General features: G+C 38.5%; 1 protein-coding gene across 7 annotated transcripts in view; it reads left to right on the top strand.

Moving 5' to 3' along the window:
* kif1ab (kinesin family member 1Ab) overlaps positions 1 to 8,312 on the top strand; it is a 66,566-nt gene extending 58,254 nt beyond the window's left edge. For all 7 annotated transcript variants that reach the window (XM_057856958.1, XM_057856957.1, XM_057856956.1 and 4 more), the window contains one exon: positions 5,202 to 8,312. In XM_057856958.1, the coding sequence (XP_057712941.1) occupies positions 5,202 to 5,259 (58 nt within the window). In that variant the 3' untranslated portion in view covers positions 5,260 to 8,312. The remainder of the gene's footprint in view (positions 1 to 5,201) is intronic.
* The last annotated feature ends 6,955 nt before the right edge of the window (positions 8,313 to 15,267 follow it).

Genomic DNA, 15,267 nt, shown 5'->3' with positions numbered 1-15,267 from the left:
CGACTAAACAGAATTGACCGACTCGTTATTCAAATTTAATCCGAAAGATCAGGTGTCTTACATTTTTGTATTCTTTTTTTATATTTTAAAGTATTTTTTCAATGGATACAAAAAACATGATAAAATATTAAAATGAATAAAAACTAGGGCTGTCAAATTTATCGCGTTAACGGGCGGTAATTAATTTTTTAAAATTAATCACGGTAAAATATTTGATGCAATTCACGCATGCATGGAATGACCCGTTCACGCGTTGCCTCAAACAGTTTACAATGACGCCGTTTTAGCCCATTGAGAGCGAAAAGGCAGATAAATGCAAGTGGAGACAGGCGTTCATTGGACCACGCCTTTTATTGGCTTAAGCTTTGGCAGCCACTACTAACAGTCATGGTTGCCCAACCTCCTATCATGCATTTGGACGGAGCAAGAAAAGATATTTTTCATAACACACTTAATTTAACACAACGCAGAACATACTGTATACCATTTGCAGCCACCACTGACAATCATAGTTGCCCAACTTCCCATCATGCATTTGGGCGGAGCAGGTGACGTTCTTTTACTTAACACGCCTAATTGAACACAACGCAGAACATACTGTATACCATTTGCAGCCACCACTGACAGTCATGGTTGCCCAACTTCCCATCATGCGTTTGGGCGGAGAGGGAGAGGTTCTTTTTCTTAACACGCCTAATTCAACACAACGCAGAACATACTGTATACCATTTGCAGCCACCACTGACAGTCATGGTTGCCCAACTTCCCTTCATGCATTTGGGAGGAACAGTTAAGTCGCTACAGTATCATTTAGTGAAAGCACAACAAAAATAATATTCCTATCTCTCAAAAAAAAATAATGTTCACAAAAAGAAAAGCGCTCAATGCAAAGAGAACTGGCATTCCCAATCAAAATAGCTATGCAAAATACACATAAAACTTACTCAGACTTTGCCTTGGCTAGATCTCTAATTAATTTAAAACTCGCCATTGACACCTTGTGGTGTATTTCAATCACTTTTAAGTAGTTAAAGACACTGTGGAAGAATGGCAGGGAGCCCGATTTTATTCAAACGAAAACATTAAGAGGGGTTTTAATATAACAAAATTACTATAACTTGTACTCAAATTTATCTTTGAAAAACTACAAGTCTTTCTATCCGTGGATGTCTTTAACAGAAAGAATGTTAATGATGTTAATGCCATCTTGTGGATTTATTGTTATAATAAACTTATACAGTACTTATGTACAGTATATTGAATGTTTATGTCTGTCTTGTGTCTTATCTTTCCATTCCAACAATAATTTACAGAAAAATATGGCATATTTTAGACATGGTTTGAATTGCGATTAATTACGATTAATGAATTTTTAAGCTGTGATTAACTCGATTAAAAATTTTAATCATTTGACAGCCCTAATAAAAACATATAAATACACTGTGTTTATGGTCCCCCATTAACATTCCAAAGTTGATTTCTATTTTCATTGCCATTGACAACAAAAAAATCCAATTCATTTAAACTATTAAGACAGGTTGTGAAAGCTCATATTTCAGTACCATTGACGGTGCGAGATGTCCAATCCATTTTGATTGTGAGGGGCGAATGAACGAACGAATCCCATTCAAAGTGGATTTGAATCAATATGGCAGCCGATGAGTAGAATAAGTGCCCTATAAAGGGTCAAGCGTGGGTAATTTAACTTTATTGTGCAGCTTTTTATTATGGATATTTTCATCTAATTCCATGTTGATGGGAGATGCTGGTGCCTGGGGCTGAATTGTTTTCAATTTTGTCAGAGATTGATAGTCAGTGCAAAATAGGCTTCAAACCAAAATGGCCGACTTCCTCTTTGATTTCAAGCATTGGTCCTTGAGACTTTTTATGCCCTGTCATGCTCAGCATGTCCGCCAATTTTTTTGTTTAGTTGCAGGGTCTTTTTTTCCCCCCTTACTCTTTAGCTGCCTCAAACCATAGTGGCTGATTTATGGTTCAATTTCAAGCATAGAATTTTTTTCATTTTTCCTTTTATGGGCTAAATATTCACCCAATTTCATCAGCAAAGTTGGAGTGAGGGGTTGATTCCCCCCAAGGGCACTGGGTGCAAAATAGTTGATTCAAGCCATAATGGTTTCCTGTCCTATTTTTGCGCTGTTATGATTAACATCTTTACCCAATTTCATATTGGTTGTCAAACTGATGAAAGGCATTTTATTTCTTTCAAGGGGCCGTACGTGAATCCCATTATGCCAAGTGGCTACTTCTGACTCAAATGGCCAACTTTTAGTACAATTGAGAATAGCTCCTTGAAACGTTGTCATACATTCTTTCATGGTTGATGAGTCCACCCAATGTTTTATTGATTTGTTATTAAGGGCTATTCATTTATTTATTTCAGGGTCAGAGGGGTCTTTTTATAACATGAATCCTCCAAATCCCACGTGCCAAACTCAAGGCCGCGGGGCCAGATTTGACCTGCCACAGCATTTTGCGTGGCCCGCGAACGCAAATCATGTCTATCCACCTCATATTTCTCACTAATATAAAAGTCACATAAAAGTTTGGGAGAAATTTACTCCCTCATTTTGATTTAAAATGGTTAAATATGTAATTAGGGCTGTCAAACGATTAAAATTTTTAATCGAGTTAATTACAGCTTAAAAATTAATTAATCGTAATTAATCGCAATTAATCGCAATTCAAACCATCTATAAAACATGCCATATTTTTCTGTAAATTATATATATATATTCTGTAAAATAAATTGTTGGAATGGAAAGATAAGACACAAGATGGATATATACATTCAACATATGGTACATAAGGACTGTAGTGGGCATTTCACTCTACTGTCATTTAAATCTGTCTATGCTGTCCTCACTCCGAAGCGTCTACTTTTTCCAAAGCTAGACAGCTAGTGAACGATGCCTTAATAATCAGACTTCTTCCTTTTTCATCTGATTTATTAATAAAATGGCCTCAAACCATTGTCCTCTTTAGACCGTCGTAAAACTACAAAAAAAAAGTACACAAGCATTGCATTAGCAACAACGTTAGCTTAGCACGCTATACAGGTTCACTAAACATGAACAAAAAGCGTCTCATACAAAAAATATAACATTTCGCTTACTAACATAATATCAGAGGTTGCGCTAGACTTTTTCGTTGTCTGTCATTTTAACTGACTGGGTCATAAAAATCCGGTCATAATCAATTTTTACCCGTCACTTAAATTTTTAAAATGATAATAATGACATATTCAATAGTATTTAGTTTTCATTCATTTTTAATTAATATTGTAATGCTTGACGGCGAAAAATTAGACACGGAAGTCGTGGTATTTTTCTCCCTCTTTTTACTCTGCTTACCGCCAGCAACACCAACAAAACAACAACAACTCCGCCCCCAAAGAAAAAGAGGCAACTATATACACAGGTGGCAATCTAGTCCACCAATTGGATGACGCGCTGGCACACCGGGTGCACCAATAAGAACCTCGCGTTGATGTGTCAATCACGGTGCTGCCGCCAGACCCCGGTGACGCTACAATATTCTGTCCGAACAAGCTTAACAGAATCCACATCGTGCCATCAAGCATATGAATATGTAACTTTTTCTCCGCAGTGACAAAAACAGCTGACTGTGGCCCCAGTAGGTAGGCTACATATGGAACAATGAAATTAACAGTTCACCTGCTGTGGCCTGAACGCAGTCTTCCTCCTGGTGCGCATGGACTTGAATTGCGTGCCCGCTTGTGCATAATCAAATGTCCCAAGTGGGATTCCTTCAGAGTCTATTGTCATGAGGTTTTGGACTTCTGCCTCGGACAGACGACTTATTTCGAACACTCAGTTGCCTTGACATTTTTCCGAGTAAGGCCAACGACGTCATGCATTAAGAGAGACAATAATTAATTAATATGCTCACTCGCCACCCTGTGGTCTGGGGTGTGAATTGCAACCTGTCATAATGACAGATGGACTTCAGTTTTTTCCGTCACCGTTTTAAAAAACCGGTCAACGACGGAAAATATTCGGTTAACGCGACCCCTGCATAATATGTACATTCTTTACAACAACTACACTTATGGATAAATCTTGTCCAAGGATCATATAAGCACAACATTACAACGTAGGCGTCAGCCCGAGACGTCGTGCAGCCATATGGAACTGGCAAGAAAACAATAAACCATGTCGCGAAGCGACCACAAGAGTTTGCTGTTAGACAGCACAAAAAGCCTTGCTGTAAAACTTACCAAAAGGCAGAATACTGTCTGAGCGGGACATGTGCGTTAATTGCGTCAAATATTTTAACGTGATTAATTTAAAAAATTAATTACCGCGCGTTAACGCGATAATTTTTACTTTTTTTTAATGAAAAAAATAAAAAGATAATTTTTTAAAATGATTTTTTTCTCATGAAAACAAATGAAAAAATATTACTAAAAATTTAATTTAAAGGAAAAAAACAGCATGTACCTTTGTTAAATAAAAAAAAACTATTTTGTAGCGCTGCAACGATTAATCAATTAAGTTGAGTAATTCGATTAGAAAAAAGATTCAAATTAAATTTTGCTGCTTCGAGTATTCGTTTAATTATACTAGCATTGCAATGGTTTGTTTTGAAAGTGTTGTTGTTGTTTTCAACAATTTACATAAAAAATAAAGACATGGATTGTCTGAAAATGGTTTAATATTAGGTGAAATGTTTTGTTTTCTCATGTATATTTATAATTGCCTAAAAAAAGTTTTATCCAATTACTCGATTAATCGATAGAATTTTCAGTCGAATACTCGTTTACTAAAATATTCGATAGCTGCAGCCCTAAAATAGTTACTCACAATGTTACTCATTACTTGAGTATTCCTTTCACCAAATACTTGTTTACTTGTACTTGAATACATTTTTCTGGACGACTACTTTTACATTTACTTGTGAAATATTATTTTGAAGTAACAGTACACTCACTTGAGTAAAATTTTTGGCTACTCTCTCCGCAATATAAGTCGCACCCCTAGCCAAACTATGAAAAAAAAAAAAAGCTGCGACTTATTGTCCAAAAAATACGGTAAATACATTTCTTGGATAATATGGGCTTCAAATCAGGGCTTTTTATGTGAATTTGTGCAAACCAGAGAACAAAAATTATTTTCTTATGATTTCAAATACTAAAAAGCAGTTTGATATTGTTCCCGCAGGTCCAAGCTGTCCAGAAGAAAGTCAGTGCAGTCGGCGCCGGTTGCTCAGCGGATGTGAGGCACATCGTAGGCGTCTTTGAAAACACAACACAATCTAAAACCACCATCTTTCTCACTTCAACATCCTCAAAGCACTGAAATAACCTTTGAAATATACAGTATGTACTCGAATCTAACATGCCATCACTGTAACAAATCTGCATGTTGACAATACGCTGTATAGTAATAGACGGTACATGTAGTTAGTTCTTCTTTGTTAGTAGCGCACAGGCTAATCCACACACAACCACAGTATGTTTGTTCTTACAAGCAGGACATCATTGGCATGCTTGCAAAACAGTTACTACGCATCCTTCACTCTTTCGTCAATAGCAGTGAACGAGTGTGGAGTTGGATCGGGAACCAATGCTCAAACAGCTTTCTATTTGCGATGCAGGTAAAGACAAAGTGGTTTGTTGTACCTAAACTGCCCAGAGGAAAAAAGATCAAGTGAAAAAAAACACCTTGGCCTTTAAAAGAAAAAAACATTCTCCCATTTGCTTGTTATTTCAGAGCAATGCTATTTATTGTGGCTTTATGTTTTTAGTTATTTGTGATGGCACTAGTGAGCAATTTTGTTGCACGGCACTTTATCGTCCTCGTTGCGTTTTTGCTTTACCAAAGCTTTGTTTTTTACCGTTGTGTAGAGTTTCCACTTGCGTTACCAAATTTTAGTGCGTCAAAGATTCTCATGTAATAATTGAGCCAAACATTTCCCCACTTTGTAATCAAAATTAGTAAAATCACAATTATCGAATGACTCAAAGATTATTCTATGGAGTGAGTTATGCGCAAAATTATTTATTGCGCTTTATTAACCTATTAGCTGCAAGGGTGTTTTGTGTGGGTTATTTGTATAAACTGATTATTGTCCTAAAATGTTTGGGGTAACCTGACCAACGCATAAAGTAAATCACCACACGATAGTCTCTCAGGTTACTCTGTTTAGACAAGTTCATCAATTTGGCATGTGCTGATTTTGATCGCAAATTGGAGAAAAGTCTCAAATTTGGCTCGATTATTGAAATGTGCTAACACTGCTGGCCAAAAGTATTGGCGCCCCTGCAATTCTGTTAGATAATGCTCAATTTCTCCCAGAAAATGATTGCAATTACAAATGCTTTGGTAGTAATATCTTCATTTGTTTTACTTGCAATGAAAAAACACAAAAGAGAATGAAAAAAAATTAAATCAATATCATTTTACACATCTCCAAAAATGGGCCGGACAAAAGTATTGGCACCCTTTGAAAAATCATGTGATGCTTTTCTAATTTGTGTAATTAACAGGACTTGTTACTTACCTGTGGCACGTAACAGGTGGTGGCAATAACTGAATTACACTTGCAGCCAGTTAAAATGGATTAAACTTGACTGGACCTCTGTCCTGTGTCCTTGTGTGTACCTCATTGAGCATGGAGAAAAGAAAGAAGACCAAAGAACTGTCTGAGGACTTGAGAAGCAAAATTGTGAGGCAGCATGATCAATCTCAAGGCTACAAATCGTTGCCAAAGAGCTGAATGTTCCTGTGTCTACCGTGCGCAGTCACATCAATAAGTGTAAAGCCCATGGCACTGCGGCTAACCTCCCTAGATGTGGATGGAAAAGAAAAATTGATGAGAGATTTCAAAAAAAGATTGCGAGGATGGTGGATAAAGGACCTTGACTAACAAACAAGTTCAAGCTGTCCTGCAGTCCGAAGGTACAACAGTGTCAACCTGTACTATCCGTCAGTGTCTGAATGAAAAGGGACTCGATGGTAGGATACCCAGGAAGACCCAACTTCTGACCCAGAGACATAAAAAAACGCCAGGCTGGAGTTTGCCAAAACTTAGATGAAAAACTTAGAAAGCCAAAAATGTTTTGGAAGAATGTTCTCTGGTCAGATGAGACAAAAGTAGAGCTTTTTGGGAAAAGGCATCAACATAGAGTTAACAGGGAAAAAAAACAAGGCCTTCAAAGGAAAGAACACCATCCCCACATTCAAACATGGTGGAGGTTCCCTGATATTTTGGGGTTGCTTTGCTACCTCTGGCACTGGACTGCTTGACTGTGTGCATGGCATTGTGAAGTCTGAAGACTACCAACAAATTTTGTAGCATAATGTAGGGCCCAGTGTAAGAAAGCTGGGTCTCCCTCAGAGCTAATGGGTCTTCCAGCAGGACAATGACTCAAAAAACACTACAAAACGCACTAGAAAATAGTTTGAGAGAAAGCACTGGAGACTTCTAAAGTGGCCAGCAATGAGTCCAGACCTGAATCCCATAGAACACCTGTGGAACAATCTGAAAATGGCAGTTTGGAGAAGGCAGCCTTTTAATCTCAGAGACCTGGAGCAGTTGGCCAAAGAAGAATGGTCTAAAATTCCATCAGACCATTGTAAGAAACTCATTGATGGATACCGGAAGCGGTTTTTCGCAGGCTCAAAGGCTCAAGTATTAGGTTGAGAGTGCCAATACTTTTGTCCGGCCCATTTTTCGAGTTTTGTGTAAAATGATAATGATTCGATTTTCAATCTCTTTTGTGTTTTTTAATTGCAAGCAAAATAAATGATAGTACTACCAAAGCATCTGTAATTGCAGTCATTTTCTGGGAGAAATTGAGCATTATCCGACAGAACTGCAGGGGTGCCAATACTTTTGGCCGTAGTGTATATGTTAAAATGAGTAAGTGTATGTAACTTCATAATCTACATATTGAGAGTCTACACACAAAAACAAGTTTTTTTAAGTCTTGCTTTTTGCATTCGTATGTACATTTGTCATTCTGAGTGACAAATAAGGGTCATTCTATGTGAATTGGATCTATTCTGTCTTTAATGCACAGTAGTGAGATTCTTTCCATCTCTTCGCATTATCATCCCTCATAGCAGTAGCCTGTCCTAATTAGAATATGTTTGGATTGCATCCACAAGTAGGTCTAATTAGTAGGTTGTTTATGAATTGTATGAAGGTAAGATGTCATATTCTTCCTTCTTTGAATTTATGGAGCACTTAAATGACAAAATCTAGTGAGTTTTATGAAAAAAAAAAAAAAAAAAAAAAAAGAATACAAGCTACAACCGCTGCAGTAGCACTGAATACTTTTGGTTTTATATTTTTCTGTCCAGTCCAGAATTCTGTTTTACTGTATTCCCATGCCTACTAAATTCTGAGGCAATCTTGAAGAGGATGACTACACACAGCATCTCGTGCCTCCCGCTTTCTCCATCTCCTCTTCCCTAGCTTGTATGTAAGCTAACTCAAAGTACTAGTCATTTTTTTTATGTATAACATATACGAGTGACTATTGTCATATGTTGTGCTTGCCTGTGACGTCCATAGTGTATCTTTTGTAAACTAAAAGCCAATTCCCTTGCAATGTAACTGCTCTAATGCTCTATTACAGCGTTTGAGGGGACGGTTTGTAGTTGAGATTTTCCACCTGAGTCAAGGCGTAAAAATAAGACCTGTTTTCAACCATTTCGATTGGTTAGTAATAACATTCAAGCAACATGGGATTGATCCTGTATGCTGTATAATAAATGGCAAGTTTCCTTATGATAAAAATGATCTAGAGTATACTGAATACAAATTTACTTGGACCTGTCTAGTTCAGCACTACAACACTTTGCAGTAAGTAATCATTTTTCACGTAATTAATTCAAATTATATTGTTGGGAAGTCCTTGTCTGTGCTGCACTGAGATGATACGAAAATAAGGAATGGCGTTTGAATTATGGAATTGAAGATGAAAGACGTGGTCTTCCAACCATTTGGTCTTTAGTTTTGCATGCTACAGGCCAGCCAACCTGTTTAGTCATGCAGCCTGATGACATAATTCAGGAAAATGTGTGTGTTTTAAGAAAGATTTGAATGGTCAGAAATGGTCATTACTGGCTTGTTTTGTGTCATCTCAGTGCAGGCTTCTTGTAGTTTTGGGGCAAAATATTTATTACTGTATGTAAGATGAATACAAAGCTTATTTATGACCTAATGAAGCTTTTAAAATGAAATGAACTGTGTATTTAAGTGGAATCATGCACATTTACAATATGTTTGGCTGGATTTACACTGCAAGTGGCTAATTCTGATTGAATGCCGACAGTATTTATCTATTTTGATGGGCATTTCAAGAGACACCTATCAAGGAACAGTATTACATAGATAATGGACCAATTCAAACTTTAATTTTATTAATATTGTTAATAGCATTTCTGGGTAAATTAACTCATTGGCTGCCATTGACATTGCTAGACGTCCAATCCATTTGGACTGGGAGACCCTAACCCTTTCAGTCCAAACGGATTGGAAATTTGATGCCGTCAATGGCTCTAAAAGATGAGCATTCATTTTGAAAGATTTGGACGTCTATCGTTGTCAAAGGCAGGCAATGAGTTAAGGTACGAATTTTTGTGAAGTTAAGGTCATGCTCCATACTGAAGTTTACAAATTCAATATCCCCGCAAATCATAACATTGCAGTGTCGATCCATCTGAAATTCTATGTTGTAGGTTTGTATTAAAAGAGATTCTTATCTTCTAGTTGCTCATTTCCCATCCAAGCTCTCCTAAGTGATAACCTTTGATCACACTGGTCGTTTGTGTGTGCTGTGAGCTTTGCTTTGTCGGGCTGCTTCTTAGAACTGGATCCCAGCATGCGGGTCCACACTTAGGCCTCCAGTCACTTTCTTCTTTCTCCTCCTGCCTCTAAAAGTACTGCTGTAAAATCGATTGTCACTCCCAAACTTTGTAATGAACCCTCCCTTCTGGCTCTGTCTTGTATATAAATGATGATATGCGATGTGTTGGGTGACTTCCACTTCTCTTCTGTTCATTGTACGCTACAACATACGTATGAGAATATAAATACGAGTCTTGCAGGGTTATCCTGGATTTCTTCTTCCTTTCTTTCTTCTAATTGAAAAGTATTTCATATTTCATTTGAAATTCATAATTTCCAATTGGATACATGATCAAAATGTTAATTGCCAAATATGGTTAATAATGATGCATTAAAATCAACGAATAACATTTTTTAAAGGTTATCAGTTTTTAAGCATTCCAAGCAGGTATCATGATTCTATGTTTTAAAAAAATACCGTATTGGCCTGAATATAAGACGGCCCTGATTATAAGACGACCCCCTCTTTTTCAAGACTCAAGTTTGAAAAAAGACTTTTTGAACACCAAATTAATGTTTGTACAGAAAATAATTCCAGTACATCTGAAACAAATGCTTATAAAAATATATTTGAGAGAAAAAACATGTTATTTTGCCTCATTCAAATCTTAATATCTGAACATTTAAATTTGTAAACTAAAGTGCACTCACATTCGTAAATGAATGGCTTCTGGTTTTTGAAATGTAAATAAACCAATCTATTGTGATAAAACAACAAAGTTGCAATTAGAGCATTAACCATAAGGGGTCGCTTTGGCCTGGGGAGTTAAGTTCAGCATTCGCTTCAATGATATCTGGCGCCATCTAGCATCGTGAATGGGTATAATGTCTAAGACGACCCCCCACTTTTTCAGTCTTATTTCAATGCAAAAAAACACCGTCTTATAGTTGAGCCAATACGGTATATATTCATCCATAATAGGTTTAAAATATGTATCATAATTACCATTTTTTTTTGTTTTATTGTTAAAATTACTTAACGTTGCATGATTCTGCACCATCTTTTTATTGTGATTTTATAATACATGCATTTAACACATGCAAAAAATTTAGTCAGTCCTAAAACAATTATTATTTGTGTTATTGTCGGGATGCGAAGACGAGGCATACCCACCTGCGGAGTTCAGGAAAAAAACTTATTCACAAAACAAAGGTCCTTCGCTGGCATGCAGGGATGAGTAAAAGATCAAACATAAAGCACTCCAAATGGAGGAAAAAGCCAAGACAACTATGGTCAAAAAAGTCAAATACAAAGCTCTTCAAATGGAGGAAAATACCAAAACGACTGTGATCACTATAAAACAAGATTGACGTGAACGACATGGGTTGTAAAACATTTTCGCAGAAGACGAGGGAGACTCAGGCAATATATAGACAAGAGGTAATAGGGAAAAAGGTGGAAACAATAGGCGATTAGGTGACATGAGGAAGGGAAAGTACACACACACGAAGAGGGTGAAGCCTTCAAAATAAAACAGCAAATGACATGACAATTATTTTATTATAAACAGCAGAGAATGGGAATCTGAGTGTCTTGATAGGCTGAAGAGTTTTAATGTGCCACATGGGAGATTTGGTGTACTCCCATTGCAGTAATACAATTAAAACATATAGCAAAACAAATTGAATCATCACTCAACGCTGCCAAAAGAAAACAAGAACTTCCACCCATCCATCCATCCATCCATCCATCCATCCATCCATCCATCCATCCATCCATCCATCCTCTACTGATTAATCCAGGGTCGGGTCGTGGGGGCAGCAGCTTTAGCAGGGAAGCCCAGATTTCTCTCTCCCCAACCACTTCAACCAGCTCCTCTGGCGGGATCCCAAGGCGTTCCCAGGCCAGCTTAGAGACAGTCTTTCCAGCGTGACCTAGGTCGTCCCAGGGGCCTCCCGCTGGTGGGACATGCCCGGAACACCTCTCCACGGAGATGTCCAGGAGGCATCGGAACCAGATGCCTGAGCTAGCTCAGCTGGCTCCTCTCAACACAGAAGAGTAGCAGCTCAACCCTGAGTCCCTCCCGGATGACCGAGCTTCTCCCCTTATCTCTAAGCGAGAGCCCGGACACCCTGCGGAGGACACTCATTTCAGCTGCTTGCATCTGGGATAGGTGCCCATAGATGAGGGTAGAAACATAGATCGACTGGTAAATCGAGAGCTTTGAGTTTTGGCTCAGCTCCTTCTTCACCAAAACGGACCGCTTCAGAGTCCGCATCACTTCAGATGCTGCACCACTCGGCCTGTCGATCTCCCGCTCCTTCCTGCCCTCACTCGTGAACAAGACCCGAAGATAATTGAATTCCTCCATTTGGGGCGGGATCTCATCCCCGACCTGGAGAGGGCATGCCACCGTTTTCCGGCTGAGGACCATGGTCTCGGATTCGGAGGTGCTGATCTTCATCTCAACCGCTTTAATCTCGACTGCGAACCGCTCCAGTGAGAACTTCCCATTGGTTTTATATTGTCTTGTATGCTTTTTGCCCATTGTATGGGACCCCCCGAAAAAGTCTTAAAGCGCAAGGCAAGGTTTTAATCAAGTGCATTTTTGCGGAAATAATTTTGTTTCACAATTTTTCTGATGTGAAAAAGTAGAGAAAAAAAACTTCAATAAAAGGCAATATTTCCAGGAAGTACACAAAATTGCTCTAAGCAGAATTTATAAATGCAAACTGTCTTAGGCAATGAATGCGAGTATTTCAGAGTCTTCCATTGCTCATGATGTCAGTTGCACACACAATTTCCAAGTTACTGCTATGGCTATGTTATTTACATGCGAGTCATCACCTAAAGGGCAGGTGAAGACTTCAATTCATGAGCGTTTTACTCGGTTAAGTAGTACTGAATGCATCATTCGCTGTCTCAAAACTCATATTACCAACAATATTTTTGAATTGACCGATTAGTTTCTGAGTTACTGCCATAGCAACACCTTAGCACCTTAGCCTCACTACCGGGCGTTACCTGATGACATCAATTCCCAAAAACCTCGCCATCACTCCAATACAAAAGTATAAACCCACACTATCCTCGCCATACAGTTGTGGTCAAAAGTTTACATACACTTGTGAAGAACATAATGTCATGGCTCTCTTGAGTTTCCAGTTATTTCTACAACTCTGATTTTTCTCTGATAGAGTGATTGGAACAGATACTTCTTTGTCACAAAAAACATTCATGAAGTTTGGTTCTTTTATGACTTTATTATGGGTGAACAGAAAAAAAAGATCAAATCTGCTAGGTCAAAAATATACATACAGCAGCGCTAATATTTGGTAACATGTGCCTTGGCCATTTTCACTTCAATTAGGCGCTTTTGGTAGCTATCCACAAGCTTCTGGTTGAATCTTTGACCACTCCTCTTGACAGAATTGGTGCAGTTCAGTTAAATTTGATGGCTCTCTGACATGGACTTGTTTCTTCAGCATTGTCCACAAGTTCTCAATGGGGTTTAAGTCACGACTTTGGGAAGGCCATTCGAAAACCTTAATTCTAGCCTGATTTAGCCATTCCATTACCACTTTTGATGTGTGTTTGGGGTCATTGTCCTGTTGGAACACCCAACTGCGGCCAAGACCCAATCTTCGGGCTGATGACGTTAGGTTATCTTGAAGAATTTGAAGGTAATCTTCCTTCTTCATTATCCCATTTACTCTCTGTAAAGCACCAGTTCCATTGGCAGCAAAACAGCCACACAGCATAATACTACCACCACCGTGCTTGACGGTAGGCATGGTGTACTTGGGGTTAAAGGCCTCACCTTTTCTCCTCCAAACATATTGCTGGGGATTGTGGCCAAACAGCTCGATTTTTGTTTCGTCTGACCACAGAACTTTCCTCCAGAAGGTCTTATCTTTGTCCATGTGATCAGCAGCAAACTTCAGTCGAGCCTTAAGGTGCCGCTTTTGGAGCAAGGGCTTCCTTCTTGCACGGCAGCCTCTCAGTCCATGGAGATGCAAAACACGCTTGACTGTGGACACTGACACCTGTGTTCCAGCAGCTTCTAATTCTTGGCAGATCTGCTTTTTGGTGATTCTCGGTTGAATCTTCACCCTCCTGACCAATTTTCTCTCAGCAGCAGGTGATAGCTTGCGTTTTCTTCCTGATCGTGGCAGTGACAAAACAGTGCCATGCACTTTATACTTACAAACAATTGTTTGCACTGTTGCTCTTGGGACCTGCAGCTGCTTTGAAATGGCTCCAAGTGATTTTCCTGACTTGTTCAAGTCAATAATCAAGTCATAAAAGAACCAAACTTCATGAATGTTTTTTGTGACAAAGAAGTATCTGTTCCAATCACTCTATCGGAGAAAAATCAGAGTTGTAGAAATAACTGGAAACTCAAGAGAGCCATGACATTATGTTCTTCACAAGTGTATGTAAACTTTTGACCACAACTGTATATTGCAAACATTTCCTGGGTTTTACTCACGAGATTTATCATGCCATCTCGATATGTAGCAATGAATTGCTCACACGAAGGCTTGAGACTCTATAAGTGGCCCAAAAAAACTTTCTTTTGCAAGGATTTGGACATCTTTTGTGAGAGTCAAGCGGAAGAACTTCTCCCCGGCTCCTCGATCGCGTCTTTGTTTTCAACATTTCAGCAACGACAGCTTTGAAAGCTTAGGAGGATACAACCTTGGGTTTTCAAAGACGTAAGTAGACCCTTACAGGCTTTTCTAATTCTAAAATTCGATGCAATTCTGTTGAAATTGAAGGGCAAAACCAGCTGCCTGTTCGTTGAAGTGTGACCTGTATTTTTTGTTGTTGTTGTTGCTTGCCTGTCATAAAACAGCTGACAGGTTGTCTATTCATTTCAGTTTGATACATTTATTACTTGATCGCGACCTGTTTTTTTTTTTTTTTTTTTTTTGATAATGTCACTTGCCTGTCATAAGACAGCTGACAAGTTGTCTATTCATGTCAATATGATACATTTATTACTAAATCTATATTACTACTCGTCTGTTTTTGCAATTACTGATAATTATATCGCAGAATGACTGGGGAAAGAAAGGTTCAGAGAGTAATCATGATGCAACCGCCGTCATCACCAACGTCTTTTGTGCCGGGTTAATCGTCGTCATCTGACGCCTCAGGTTCAAACATGTAGGGATTAATTGTAGATCATCTTTCCTAGGAGCCGTTGCCATCGTTAGCGTCACAAAATAATGATCTGAAGGGTTACTTTCGGTAGAAATATCACTGATGTCGTTGCTGCTGCTATGCTTGCTGTGGATAGTCTTCTCTTGCGTTCGGAATCGGGAAATTACGTCACACTTCCGGGTTTGGGAATGCAGTATTAACACAGTGCTAAAAAATTATCCTCTCATTTATGTGTTATAAATAACATGGTTGTTTTG

The sequence above is a fragment of the Corythoichthys intestinalis genome, chromosome 14 (genome assembly GCF_030265065.1).
Source record: "Corythoichthys intestinalis isolate RoL2023-P3 chromosome 14, ASM3026506v1, whole genome shotgun sequence".
Classification (NCBI taxonomy): Eukaryota; Metazoa; Chordata; class Actinopteri; order Syngnathiformes; family Syngnathidae; genus Corythoichthys; species Corythoichthys intestinalis.
Note: the sequence above shows the minus strand (reverse complement) of the source record. Positions and strands in the feature narration are given on the sequence as shown.